This window comes from Scomber scombrus, chromosome 14 (assembly GCF_963691925.1).
Source record: "Scomber scombrus chromosome 14, fScoSco1.1, whole genome shotgun sequence".
Classification (NCBI taxonomy): Eukaryota; Metazoa; Chordata; class Actinopteri; order Scombriformes; family Scombridae; genus Scomber; species Scomber scombrus.
Genome location: NC_084983.1, coordinates 19,543,067 through 19,557,861, shown reverse-complemented (window position 1 = coordinate 19,557,861; position 14,795 = coordinate 19,543,067). Strand labels below are relative to the sequence as shown.

The 14,795-nt window shown below is 38.9% G+C and overlaps 1 protein-coding gene across 1 annotated transcript in view; it reads right to left on the bottom strand.

The window, feature by feature from the left end:
- The window catches only part of LOC133994379 (polypeptide N-acetylgalactosaminyltransferase 10-like), an 87,973-nt gene that overhangs the window by 19,233 nt on the left and 53,945 nt on the right, over nucleotides 1-14,795 (bottom strand). Inside the window, exons 5-7 of the mRNA XM_062433623.1 lie at nucleotides 11,391-11,576; nucleotides 10,460-10,643; nucleotides 2,602-2,719 (exon numbers count right to left, since the gene is read on the bottom strand). Coding sequence (XP_062289607.1) covers nucleotides 2,602-2,719; nucleotides 10,460-10,643; nucleotides 11,391-11,576 — 488 coding nt within the window. The remainder of the gene's footprint in view (nucleotides 1-2,601; nucleotides 2,720-10,459; nucleotides 10,644-11,390; nucleotides 11,577-14,795) is intronic.

Below are 14,795 nucleotides of genomic sequence, written 5' to 3'. Positions count from 1 at the left end.
TAGATTTTGAAAGTGCCTGCCCTTTTCCAAAAAAATTCCAATTACAACTTCTCAGATGGTTCCTTGTAACAAGCCATCTGGTGTGTTAGATTAAACAAGCAGTGACATTCAAAGTGAACCTGTTTTCTAAAACATATTCAGAAAAACTGAATACAACTCTCTTACAAAGGTGGATCTGGCTGACAACTGGCATTTAGTAACAATGCAATAACAATTCAAATACCCTCCTTCTTTGTTTTAGGGTGTTCTGTGAGAACCACATTATATCAGAGCTCATTTGCTCCACAGCTTGCGATGGTGATAACTTTTACGTGAAAAGAGGACTCAAATGATTCTTTTTACAATACCCTCATGCCTTGTGTGATGAATAAGCACTTCATTCATTGCTCGTAAAAGTTGCTAATTGTTAAAGTTATATCTCAATATCTCCTGTCTAAACTTTATTTAATCAACATAGCACATGTGGACTAAACTCCTGTAGGTATTCCTGTTCAGCTTGTGTGTCAGACATTGTTGTATGTGTATATCTGTGTTTCTTCACAGAAATGTAATGATAAGTCCACATCCTTAAAGGCGTATGCGTGCATGGTGCAGCTCCTCCACTACTCTCACTTTCTTACAGTACAGTTTCTTATACTCACTATCTGCTTTACATTCCTGCTGTTGCCTCTGTGAAAGTAAAATGCTTCACAGTGAATAGGATGAGTTGGCCCTGTTAAACAAGCACATGTAAAAGCTTTCATGCATGTCATATATGAGCAAATTGTGTTATTAGGTATCAGTTGGCAATAGAGAGCAACAAAAACAAGGGTATGTATTAACATAGAGAAGAAGAAGGAGGTAAAACAATTTGAGCAGTAAATTTAATTTGGATGTTCAAATTTTCTAAACAGCAAAACTACTTCGACGGAAATTTCACTCTAATGAACAACATTTAGTATTGCAATGCAGCATATGTCCAATCAAATCAAACTACCCAGCAGTGGCCTTTTTGCTTAATTGAGTGAGACAACAAAAGTCCTTACTCATACAACCCAGAATTCAATTATTGTGACAGGCTGTTCTATCAGTCCAGAGCTCACTGATAGAGGCAGCAGAGGATGGAGGGGGGTAGTTCTTAACATGCTGGCCAAGGCGCAAGCAGTTATGGCTATGCTATGGAATAATTCATGCTGAAACACCAGACAAAAGCATAATCTAATATGGTATTCTGAGTATGATTAATGTGGAGAGTCTGCAATGCAACAGAGCATGTTCGGCTCACAGGACTCGGAACAAGTGTTGAAACCATAATGAGGAACGTCTCACGTTGCTCAATTAGCCATTTAGTTTAAAAGCCGTGGATAAACAAACAAAACATTAGGAGAGGTATGGGACCGCATTCTTTCCTACTTTAAAAGCATTTTAATGTCAACATATTGTACATGTTTTAAGATGCTGGCCTGTTAACTAAAAGGAGCTCTGGAGGAATATTTAACATATATCGTGACCAGAGATCCAAGAAGCCTTTAAACTCTAAAAATTCCAATCTGTGATACACATGATACTGCATTGAGCAGAACAGGAATAACAATATCAAAAGCCTTTTGAGAAGGGCTGGGTATTTGATAATAATAGCTGTGATTACAATAAGACTCAGATATTTTTTATGGTGAATAAAGACATTTATCCAAAAAGACTTGATCTATCCTTTGGGGCGTTTAGATAAAATAACAACAATTACTATACCGAGGTACACAAACAATGGACTACCTTTTTTGCAAGAAACAATTACATTTAAAAACTAACATTTACTGTTCATTATATACTATTATGATTTATACTCTTTGGGTGTTAAAAATAGTCAAATGTACAAACCTTGAGGTGAACATATGTAAGCTCCTTTCAAGTCAAAAAGATGATATCAATGCAGGTATTAAAGAAGATTTACAGAAATCATCTATTACATTAGGGGGTGTTTACATGTTTTCCCTTTGCCTGTGTGGGTTGTCTCCAGGTACACCGGCTTCCTTCCACAGACGAAAACATCAGCTTTGGTTAACTGTTGACTCTTAAGTGCCCGTAGGTGTGAATATGAGTGTGAATGGTTGTTTATCTGCTATATCTTAGCCCTGTGATTGACTGGCGACCTGTCCAGGGGGTAACCAGTGTTAGCTGTGATTGGCTCCAGCTCCCCCGCAGTCCTCTAGAGGATAAGCAGTAACGAAAATGGACAGAGGGATCTTTTATATTGGCATAGTTCTTCGATCAACATGGCAGACTTTAACTTAATTGGTACAAGTAACGGCTACAGTTTTCTGTCAACAGGAATGAAATCTCTGTCACTACTGACTGGTCAGGGATGAATACCCCCCTCCAAGTGCTCTTAATATTATACATACTAACATTATCCAATAATAGGATGTAGTATTTCTACATACTTTATACAAAATTCAAAATGTACAACTCCAAACACAAAACATGGAAAAACCCAGGCACTTCTTGTGATTCAAGTCACCCCTCATCACGGCTGGCACAAAGGTCACAGTGAAAGTAATGATTATGTTGCACTGCTGCGTTGTGTATGGCGGTGATGTGTTTCTTTTTTTTTTTTTTTTTTACCTTGAAGGAGATCTCGTACTGTTCTCCGCCCCAGATCTCCAGACCCGTGTCATATCCTCCCAGCTCCCAGAACCACTTCCTGTCCACGGCAAAAAGCCCACCTGCCATCACTGGTGACCTGGAGGACACAGGAAGTAGAAAGTCACACTCTGAGACAATAAAATGACAAAAGAAAATGTCAGCACTTTAGTAGCAGTCTCCATTTGCCAAACACTTGTCCTCTTCTGCTCTCTCTGTTGTGTTAGCACATATCATATTGTTTAGCAAAAATAGATCAATGTGTAAATGGAGAGAGGAAGAAGGACATACAAGAAGGGTTTTCTTTGATTTAGAATTTGATGAAATCTAACATTGAAATGGATCATTATAATATTTAGCAGCAATAAGACAACATTTAACAATGAAAAAAAATCAAAAATATGTCTCATCTAAACAGGACATGCAAAGCTCTTCTTTGATTAGGTTTATTTTCTAGTTCGGACAGTGACATTATCTAGAAAGGACTTTATTTTCTCAACAAAATGTAAGTGTGTTTGTGAATTAAGCTCACTTGGACACAGGTTTTGTTTGGATGTTTCTAAATGGTTAGTATGACATTGTTAGGTGATTTATGTGTAGCTGGACTGCTGATAGATGCTTCTTCAGTGTATGGATAGGTTGGTACACTGTTACTACATTGTTGCTAGGTGGTTGCTATGGTGTTGTGAGTTTATGGCAGGGTGGGGCTTGATGGTTGCTAGTGTGTTCACTGTAGGTTTTGGGCAGTTGCTGGGCCATCCATTTTCTTTAGTGTTGTGTTTGTGAGTGTGCAGTAGTCACACAGAGCCCCAGTGTTAATAGTTAATAGTAGTAGCAGTGGTACATGACTATGGAGAAAGACACAGGATTTAAATTCTTCACGTCATACATAGAAAGAGAAATGAAAGATTTTACTACTTCAGAAAAAAAGACAAAACACAGTGAAACCAAAAAATACTAGATTTTCCCCCCTAGATTTATTCCCCTAGTCTTTTTCATTATTCTTCAAAATATAAACAATATTAAGTAATCCATGTAAGACAAGTCCAAAGGACCTTTTCTATTGTTTTCATTGCTCGAATTCTCGAAATGTAAAAATCACAAGCACCAATGAAGTTCAGAGTTTGGTGACCCATTTAAAATTACTGCATATTTCCTCTTAGTGACAAAATGATGAAAACGCCACCATTCAAGACTACAGGAGGTCAATATTTATACCAAATAGATTTCATGGTGTTTTTCAGGGGTGTTGATCCACAGATAGTGATGCAAATTCAGTTCAATAATGCGATGAATATTGTTGCACTCATCTTTTCAACCTGGAACAGTCTAAGCCCTTCATCATCATTACATAAAATGGGAGACCTAGGCTTCATATCTCATATTACTGTACACTGTTCACTCAACTCCTTTTCTTTGAACTTTAAAGCCAGATTTGTACGACCTCATGCTCCATTTGATACTATAAACTGGGAAATCACAAGGACCTATTTCAGAGAACAGAGGATTAAATCAAAAGAAAAGCGGTTGTGTTATGTTTGTTTACAGGCTGTGATATGCGTTAGGCTCTATTCCTCCACAGAATTCTCTATCCGAGTGTGCGTTTACCCACCCAGTGGAGAAAATGACAAAACATAGTAACACGCAGGGCAAAACCAATTAACCCCTCTGAACCATTGTGAATTCTGATTGGTTAGACAACATCTGCTGTGCCAAACAACCTAAAGGTCCTCAGCTCAAGAGTGCAACTGGAACTCCTCCATGGAGCGTAACTGAATGAAATGTATTGAGTAGCTACTCACCAGTGTCAACTGGTAGAAAATGGGATGAGCAGAAGAAAAGACAAAGACACTTTTTTTTCTTTTCTCCCTAGAGCATTTTGTTAACTGAAGTGTGAAATGACACAAGGTATAGTCAAGATGTTGGTGGCTTTATGACCTCACTTCATCAACATACAAATAAAAGAATTACAAGTTGATAAACTAGTGGAAGACTAGAGGACTCAACCTCTCTCTAGAAATACTAAGTCATTTTTTTCAATTAGTCACTATGGGCTCAATTACTAAATTCAGGCCCTTTAATCAATGTGCTGGAGATCAGTTTGGAAATTATTGCTCTGTTAATAAGATTTGAGGACTTACAGTATCTTTGATGTCTGCCTTTTGGGCGTTGATTGACAGTTGGCTCACCTGCTGCTCTCCCCGGCTCTGAGACTCACACTGAGTCGGACTATTGACGCAATATTTCACTAAGTTTAATGTTATTTCATTACAATACCTGCCATGTTAGCACAATTTAGCTAAAGTAGCTAACATTAGCCAAAGTGTGCAATGTTCAATGTCCCCAGTAAGCTAACACTGGCTTTCCTTCCTCAGGGTATGCTTCCAGAGCGTTAAAGGCAACACAAGGTCCTGGCTCCAAATAATAAAGACCGTAAGCTGCAAGTCTGACCATCTGCCTATCACCGTCTTACCTTGCGAGGCAATTAGATTCGCAAGATCACGCGAGAATCTTCATAGGACATTGATTGGTTGTTTGAACACGAGTGCATAACTTGAAGTCTGAAGAGATGGTATCTCACATGATCTTGTGAATCCAGCTGCCTTATAAGGTAGGTGCAAACCTGAGCATCTAACAAAGTGACTGGACAGCATAAACATCCAGTTGCCATATTTGAGAAAAAAAAAAGGATAATTAAGGGGTAAAGTCGAAGTGTGCTCTAAATTTGACCTGAATGCTGTTTGCTTTCCTTTTACTGTGATATGTATTTTAAATTGCTTTTACTTTTAAAATCTACAAAGAAAAAGAGCATCTTTTCATTCTCCTGCCTCCCTTCGTTTGGACAACACATCTCTGAGAAACTTAGTTCAGAAATCTCTGTAAATGTTTGTATTTGCCTTGTCTTTTTAATAATGTATTGACAGACTAACGGAGATTCAGACTTGACAAAACTGCTTTGATTAAGTTGACTAATGCGATGCCCAAATGTTGCCCTCAAACTCTATGTTTTCCACACTGATTTGCCTGACTGGGTCACAGTGTGTCTGAGCAGTTCGTTGTGCATGACTGGTAACTGTTGTACGCTGGAGGAAGAAAACTGCAGAAAAGACAAAGCGGTGACACACACACATTCTCACACACACACACACACACACACAGAGACACACACACACTCTCTCTCTCCCTGAAGTAGAACTGAATGAAATGCTGTGGACAGCTTTTCATCAGGAGACAAAGGATAAACAGTGGCTGCAGGGGGACAGAGGAATGTTGTGTGTGTGTGTGTGTGTGTGTGTGTGTGTGTGTGTGTGTGTGTGTGTGTGTGTGTCTGTGTGTGTGTGTGTGTGTGTGTGTGTGTGTGTGTGTGTGTTTGACTGCACAAAGTGTGGTGATTGCCAACTGTTGTATGGTCACTGGAATGAGTGATCTTAGCAAAAGGGGCATAGACACTGCGTGGGCTCTGATTTGTGGGGCGGAGATTGTTAGCTCTTGTTCGCCGGAGGGAAAAAACACAAACACACTTCACCTCCCTGGAGTTGCATGAAATGAAACACACTGGCTTCAGGATAGCCAACACTGATATCTCACAACTCAGATGAAGCTAGTGAACGAAAGGAGCATTTAACCACAGTGTGTTCAAGTTTAATTCACCAGGATAACAGCCACAGGCATGTTCAGCTAATTTTCCCAGTAAACTCTTTATTTTTAGTAAACACTGGAACCACTGTTCTATTTTTACCAAATATTTGACAAGGGGTCTGAGATGATTACTTGAGAAACTGTAATGTAATTTAAATAACAAACATGTTTGATTTTATAATCTGCCATGCTTTTATAGAGAGGACAACTGCATAAACATTAAAGGGCACATATTCTGCACATTTCCAGGTTTATATTTTTAATCTGGGATATCTTTACATGATTTACAGTTTGAAAACAACTTCCAGTCACCAAGGCATTACCTTCCATACACTAGAAGACTTTGAAAAGACTTGTAAGTCTTACTCTTATAAATAAATTCTCCTCTTATTTTCTGTCAAACACCCAAGGGACTTTGCATAATACTTCATTTAAAATGGTAATCTGTTGACCCAAAGTCACCACTCACGCTGCTGCTGCTGTGTTGCTTAGCAACTACTTTGTTAAACTGCTGTTCAGGAACTACTTTTCGGTGGATGATAATTTTTGGTGAGGGTATTTAATTAAATTCATTCTTAAACAACAGTAGGCCTAGACTATTAATTAAAAATGAAAACAATAAGCCACTCAACAAGTGATTTGATCAGCAAATCATCAAAAAAGTTTTGGCATGTGTAGTTTATTACTTAGGTGATAAGCTAAGTAAAGGACACAAGCAATTTATTTACTGTTGAGCAAGCACAACATTGGCGCTGCGTCCTCCATTTTCTTAGCATCCTCTTGGATGCATGCTGTCATGATGCTGTCCATGGTGCAGGAGTAGAAATTTCCCCAAGAGTCTAAGGTGAAACATCTCCTGCCTTGCTTTTGTCACCATTGACTCAGTATGAAGCACCCAAGTCAGGCCCTTAGTGATGTGGACACAAAGCTACTTGGAGTTGTCCACTGTCTGCCACTGAAGACCAGTTGATATTAGGGGGCATACTTCCTTCCCTGCATCTTCCCTAAGTTCAATATCATCTCCTTAGTCTTGCTGACATTCAGCAGATTGATGTCCTGACAAAAGTGGATCAGGGTGTCTACTTCCTTCAGGTAGGCCTTTTTTATTTTTATCTGTGAGCAGGCCCACCACAGTTGCATGCATATAGGAAATACAGCAGGGGGCTAAAACTCAGTCCTAGGGTGCTCTGGTGTTAAAGATGAGGATAGAAGAAATGTTTTACAGTCACCAACAATCACCACCTGGGGTCTGCCTGTCAGGAAGTCAAAGATCCACATGCACAGGGTGGTATTTAATCCCAGATCCTTGAGCTTTGTGAAAAGACTGGAGGGAACTATGGTGTTGAACGCTCAACTGTAATCAATGAACAATGATCTTATATAGCTCTCTCTTGTCCTGGTAAGACAGGGTGGTGTGGAGGATGTGTGCTATGGTGTCTCACGTTGATCAGTTGGGAGTAAGTAAGCCAACTGCAGTGTGTTGGCATTGCCATTGGAAAAACAGAAGCAAACTGCATTTGCACAGTGCAACCTCAGTTCCACTGAATTAATATTGACCAGCATTGACTGAACTGACCTCAAAGGTTCCAAAAATACAGTACCATAAAAGGAAAAATGCTGTCCTAGGGATGTGTATCATACCTTTACAAAGTTTTTGATTACTGACTGAAATTCGTCTTTAGAATCCCATATTGAAATACAAAAGCTATTCAAATTCAGCATTAAATGTATGGTCAGAATCTTAATTATTCTTTGGTAATTCATTTCTGAAATTGAGGTAATATTTTATTTGGACAACGTTGTTTATGACACTAATACATTGTTGCAAACTTTGTTAAAGAAAAAAAAAAGTGTTATAGTCCCAATTTCTGTAGCAACGAAATGTGTTTGTAGCATCTAGCACCAAAACTATAATAATTCAATAATTGGAAACTGGGATTGTCATTTTTAATTTGTCCTTCTCTGACTTTGAAAACTTCCTGATTTAAAATCATAATTTTGCCAATTTCAGGTATTATATCGTAATATTTGATAAAAATGTCAAATGAAACATTGCCAAACAAGAGCAGATATCAGTTTCTCAAGCTGGTTAAAATCCCTGCTGGTCTTCCTTAGTCACTGTTATTTGGCAAGTGTCAGTATGTTGGAGGGGGGAAAAAAAATGATTTAACTCAATGGCCCATGAATATTCCAACTCAAAATTTAAATTTAATTAGAAATGGTCAAGCTGATATTCTCCATTTCAGTCTATTGACCTTGAGGAGGCAACATGGGGCCTGAGCTCATCACTAAATGAAACACTGAAGCCCAAAGAAGGGATGAGAGACAGAAGGAAAGGGAAGAAGGAAAGAGAAGTGATGGATTTGATGAAAGAGACAGTGACAGAGGCATGAGAACAGGGATAAAATCTCACACACACACACACACACACACACACACACACACACACACACACACACACACACACACACACACACACACACACACACACACACACACACACACACACACACACACACACACACACACACACACACACACACACACACACACACACACACACACACACACACACACTCCTCCGAGATGGATTTTGCTGTCCCACCGTGCCTCATTCTCCACTGCGGCAATGTCAATCAGAATGAAAATGAAAATCTTTGCGACTCAAATTGGATTTGCCCTGATGAAGGTCATTTCATTTGGCAAGAAGAGCAGACTAATTCATGAAATGAGGATTGATTCTGACTGTTCTGCAGCTCATTTCTTCTTCCTTAGTCTCTTATCTTCCTGCACCATAGCCGCCCTGCCTGATGATACCTACTGTATTTCCTGGGACACCCAAATAGTCTTTGGCATCAAAACATCGAGAAATGTTGTCTAAGTAATCCCTCAGGGCTCACAAATGGAGTGTCTGGCATCACATGCTGAGCAATTTGGCTTTACAAAAAACAAAGTGTGCCTCTGAATATTGTTTATTTATTCTGTCTTTCATTGCTTTAAAATTAAACTATGTGTGTGTGTGTGTGTGTGTGTGTGTGTGTGTGTGTGTGTGTGTGTGTGTGTGTGTGTGTGTGTGTGTGTGTGTGTGTGTGTGTGAGAGCTGTGGTTGAAAGCTATCATTCTTGATTGCAGTGCAGTAGTATCACCTTGAGATCTGATGTCATATAGTAATTTCAGGCTGCAAGTACTGATTAGTTTCATTATCAATCTGTCAATTATTTTCTCAATTAAACAATGTGTTATTTGGTTCATAAAATATAAGAACATTGTGAAAAATGACAAATTACTACTCCCCACAGCCCAAGGTGACATCTTCAAATGTCCTGTTTTATCACGACCAACAGTCCATAACCCAAAGATATTTGATTTACTGTCCAGGGGACTAAATAAATATTCAAACATTCACAGTTGAGTAACTAAAATAACAAAGTTTGGCAATTTTTTTCTTCAATCAATGAATCAACTAATCATTCTATAATATGTTACTCTTTTTCTTTTTTCTGTGTTCTGCCTTTGTTTAATTCAAATTTACTGACAATTTTCCCAAGATGACTTTGCTTTTTTTATTGATCAAATCCTCACCACAATCCTCTAGAGGATAAGCAGTAAAGAAAATGGATGGATGGATGGACGATCAATTCCTCATTTAATTAACAAAATGTCAAAAATTGTAAAAGAACTTCCTCTCACAACAGTCCCAAACTCAAAAATATTAAATTTACAAATACATAAAACAAATAAAGATCGCAAACCCCCAAATTTGAGAAGCTGGAGGTAGCAAAGAACACGATATGTTTGTATTATCATGCTCCTCTGAAAGTCAATAAGCAATAACATCGAAATGATCCCAGGCTCATAATGTGGATGTAGTCCAATGGTGATGACTATTATTCCCATACATCACCTCTGTCATTGTGTGTCCTGGGCAGTGCAGGTGAAACACATGTATGTATGAAAAAGGAAGCAGGGCAGTACTGAACAAAGAGCATGTACACTCAGCAAACCCTTCAATGAAAAATCAGGGTTACAAGGTCCTGTTTAGCTCATTCAGTAGATCTCAGTGCCAACACATGCAGCTGGAGGATTATGACTCCTACAGGAGCCACTCCTGTCACAGACGTATACACTCATGGAACAATAAAATAATCAGGATAAAATCTTTTAACAAATGTCAAATGTGTCAAAAGAGAACAGCACTTACTCAAATGGTTCACTGGGGTCATCCTTCTGCAGCTCTGTGGGAATGGGGATCCGTTTGTAATACATTTCCCAGTCGAACGCCCCACGCATGGCATCACCTGCCTGTGTCTCGTAGCCGAAGTTGTCATGGTCAATGACGTCGATCATCGGACACACGATAGTCTTCCTATTCTGAGCGATTCGGTCTGAGAAACACAGTGGGAGGCAGACGGGTTTAATAAACAAAATAGTAAGGAACAATGGTTTCAAACTCTTTTGACCTGTGACCTTTTATACCCAAGCAGCTCCAAAATGTAACATGTCGTCAATGTGATGTTTTGTCATCAGTTGATTATGAAACCTGTAAACTGATGTAACAGATGGTAGTGCAACATTTTCTATGGTTATAAACACTGTACATGAGCAGCATATGTCCTTCACACAGCAAGGAATCAAGGCTATTTACTGTATCTGTATTCTTAAACTTCTATCTGTACAAGTTTTAGACATTTTTGTTTTGAGGACTTCTTAGTAAAAAGTGGTAAATTCGGTGGCTCTTCACATGTTTGAGAGCTTTGCCAAGATAACAACTAGGCCTGCAACTATTTTCAAAACCTATTAATCGATCCATTGTTTTCTCAATCTATCAAATAATTGAAATAATCAATTTACTTGTTTTGTCTGATTATTAACAGTCTAAAATCATAAGATATGTAATTCACTCATTTATGACAAATAAAAACAGCAAATCCTCTCATATGAGAACTTGTCATTTTTGCTTTAAAATAAATATTCAGTAATCGAAATAGTGGCCAATTAACTTTGTTTATTGATTAATGGTTGCAGCTCTAATTTCAACAAGTGTATAGGCTTGAGGTTAGAAGAATTGGCTTCAGGTTAGGGAGAAAGGTTGATTTTAGTGCTGATAGGTCGGGTGCATGTGTGTTCCTCACCCAGCAGTGGAGGCAGCCAGTTGACATTAGATTCACAGTGGGAATCCAGAAAGGTGATGACCTCTCCCTTGGCAGCAGCAGCTCCCAGCAGGCGAGTCCTGATCAGACCCTCCCTCTTCTTGGTCCTCAGGATGCGAACTTTCGGCAGCCGCACCATGTACTCCTCTAGTGCCACCTTTAGGTGCTCTGCAGAGAAAAAGAGTGAGACGTCAGGATTCAGAATGGCGAATTCATCAGAATAAGATTAAATGGGATCGATGTCACTTAAGGAGCATAACAGGTTTAAACCCACATTCATTTTGTACATGCATCAGGTGCATCAAAGAGTGGTGAGGAAGTTGTCCACAAATGGCAAACCCTCACTAACATGCTCTCTTACAGGAGGGGAAAAATATATCAAAAGAAAACTAAACTATTAACTGTCACCATCAAACAAGACATCTGCCAGTGCCACATGTTCAGCACTGAAATGTTTCCCTAAGGGCCTCTACATCATCATATACTCTCACCCACACTGGGAAAAACTTTACATTTTCACTTAGTTTTTTTTCACTATGTGACTTTTAAAATATATTTACTGCAGTCATTAGACAGACTGCTTCCCTAAAGAGAGACAATCAAACTGTGAGGTATGAAAAAAGGAATTTGATCAGCCCCTCCTAACATGTGCGGTCATAACGCCTTTCGGCAAAAAAGCAGCTTGTCTCAAATTGCCATGGTGCAAAACATCTCCCAAGACTAAATTCATAATGCTCAATGAGGGAATTACAAATCCTGCTTCTTTGAAAGATTATCACTAACTCCAATAAAGTGTGCAGGTTATTGTCAGTGAGTAAATCACACCATGCAAATGTTGTAGAAAGTGTATTTTTCAGGCTTGTGCAGTACATGACAGAGTTCAAATCAGAGCTGCAGTGACACAATAAATCCAGACCAACAAAATGGTCTGCTTTTTCATATAAAACTATATAAAGGCTATAAAAACTAGATGTAATATAGTGGAAGATGAGAAAAATTCAGAAAGAAAGGGCAAACCAATTGAATTGAATTGAAAGCATCAATCAGTCAAAGAAGGGGCTATTCATACACATTTTTCACCAATCCTCCCACTGAGTTGCCTTCAATAGAAATCAATCCTGCTCTAAATGGAGCCTGTAAATCTTTCTGCTCAAACATCAAGTCAGTTCTGACAGGTCAATAAAAAATCGGAGCCAGACTCAAGGCCATGTTTCATTCTCAGTCTGTGTACTGTTGCTGTGTTTCCAAAAGTCCATCAATCCATTCATGTGCTAATGTATCAAACTTCATGAGTATAAAGTCATACAGATAATGCTACCCATCATCACCTTACAGTTCTTCATTGCCATGTCTGTGTTTGCTGCAAGGACCTCAACATGTTGCTGTTTTTTAATGCCATCCTTATTGGAGGTTAGTCTTGATTAAATACCACACGACGCAACCCATCTGGCCAAGAATGTTGCCAGATATAATGTGTTAAGGCTCATCTCCACCAGAGAGACATGACTCAGCAGTGGTTTTTTTAACCACCTGTCTCCTGCAAACATAAACTGTTTAATTTCAACCAAAGCTGTTGCCTACAGTGACTCACAGTCCAACTTCATGTGTCTCACAGAAATGAGCACAAATGTCACTGTAAGTGCACCGATGTTTGTTTTTTGAATATCCATTTTCTACATCATTACCCCATAAATTAGGCTGCTGTTATTTCATCATCAACAATTCGACTGAAAAAAAAAAAAGAAAGTTTGTCCACAAAAATGTTTTAAAGGACATGGAACAGTTGCATTTAGTGACATGTTCCTTAATTGTGCTCAGGATAGTTTATTCTTTTTAGGGGTGTCAGGGTAGCAAAGCCTGGCTGAGTAACATCTTCCCTGCATAGAGTTAGTCTTAGAGACAGAAAATGTATAATAAACTCAATGTTTGTATCACAATGTAGGAACATGTCACCTATTTTAACAGTGTTTCTGTTTTATGTATAGCTCGGATTAAGCTGACACTACATGATGTAGACATTACCTGCAGTGTATTTGTGTTTTGGGGAAATATTAAATTATTGAAATGTAAATGTCTATCATTCAGTTGTTGGAGAACTCAGTTTCTGCTTTGTTAAATATACAAATTCATTTTATGTTTTGTGTGTTGTTCTTGCGTAATGTCACTGTGCAGGCCTGTGCCGTCTAGAGACTAATAACCACAGATGACTAGATGTGCTGGCACTTGGCAACCAGTTTTCTTCTGCTGACTGGTTAGTGTAGCTGTCTGTGGTCGGCGGAGGCCGGGATTTGAGACCTGGTGTGGGAAACTTCCTTCCCTACACATATTTAATTATCTTTTTCTCACTTTACTTAAAACAAACAACTGCCACTTATAGTGACTTATAACCAGCTTGTAATGTATTATATCTGCCTATACCTCAGAAAAATGTCATTACTTCACTTAAAAGCACCTTGTGAACACTAAAGTAACTACCACAGTAGTTACCACTACTTCTTATGTATTATAATCGACTTATTGTGTATTATATTGACTCATCACAACATTAATGCAGGGTTTTACACAGTGGAACAATGGGCTGGAGGCTGCATAGGGTGGAGTGCCACCCTGAAAAGAACGGGTGAGCCTTTCCCTACATAATATTGCAATAAATCAGCCCATAAGCAATTAACAATTAGGAGATTGATTGGGGCTAAACTTTTGCCCTGTGTGGGGCGCTTCTTACATAACCTTCCAAATGACAGGCAGTGAGATTAAACAACCAACATTTGCATTACATGTTCAGCACAGGAGAGAGGAGCGGGAAAGGTTACCGTGTCTAATTACGAATGGTTAATTTGACCTGAATAAATTGGAATATGGCTCCTCTGGTTTACTGAAAATTGGCGAGGCTATAAATCACACTAATGAGAGCAGGCTGACGTTGGCAAACACATTAGTCATTATTAGAATGTGAAGTCCAGGACATGATGAGGGCTCAGACATCATCTACGCCTGGGTCACCTCCGTAGACCCCATTTACCAAACAGCTGAACATTCGCTGCTCTCCATCTGTTTCTGCTGCAGAAATGCATTGCATCTTCCCCTGAGCCATTAATTAAAATTCAATCACAATCAGTAAAACTAAGCATAGAAGACGTTGTAGTGAAGCGTGGGCAGCAGCTCCACAAGTATTCAACTAGTGCCATTTGTTGGCAATTTAGAGATAATAGATTATCTATTTTGCTTCACGAACCAGCTGCACAGAACGGCCAGTATATTTTATTTTCTCCCATACAAGCGATACCTCATTCCCTAGTGCAGGTTTTTTTTCTCGCTTTTTTTAAATTTTGGGTGAGGCGAGGGAGATTTTCAATTCAATTAACCTCAAATTACAGTGGATCCAAT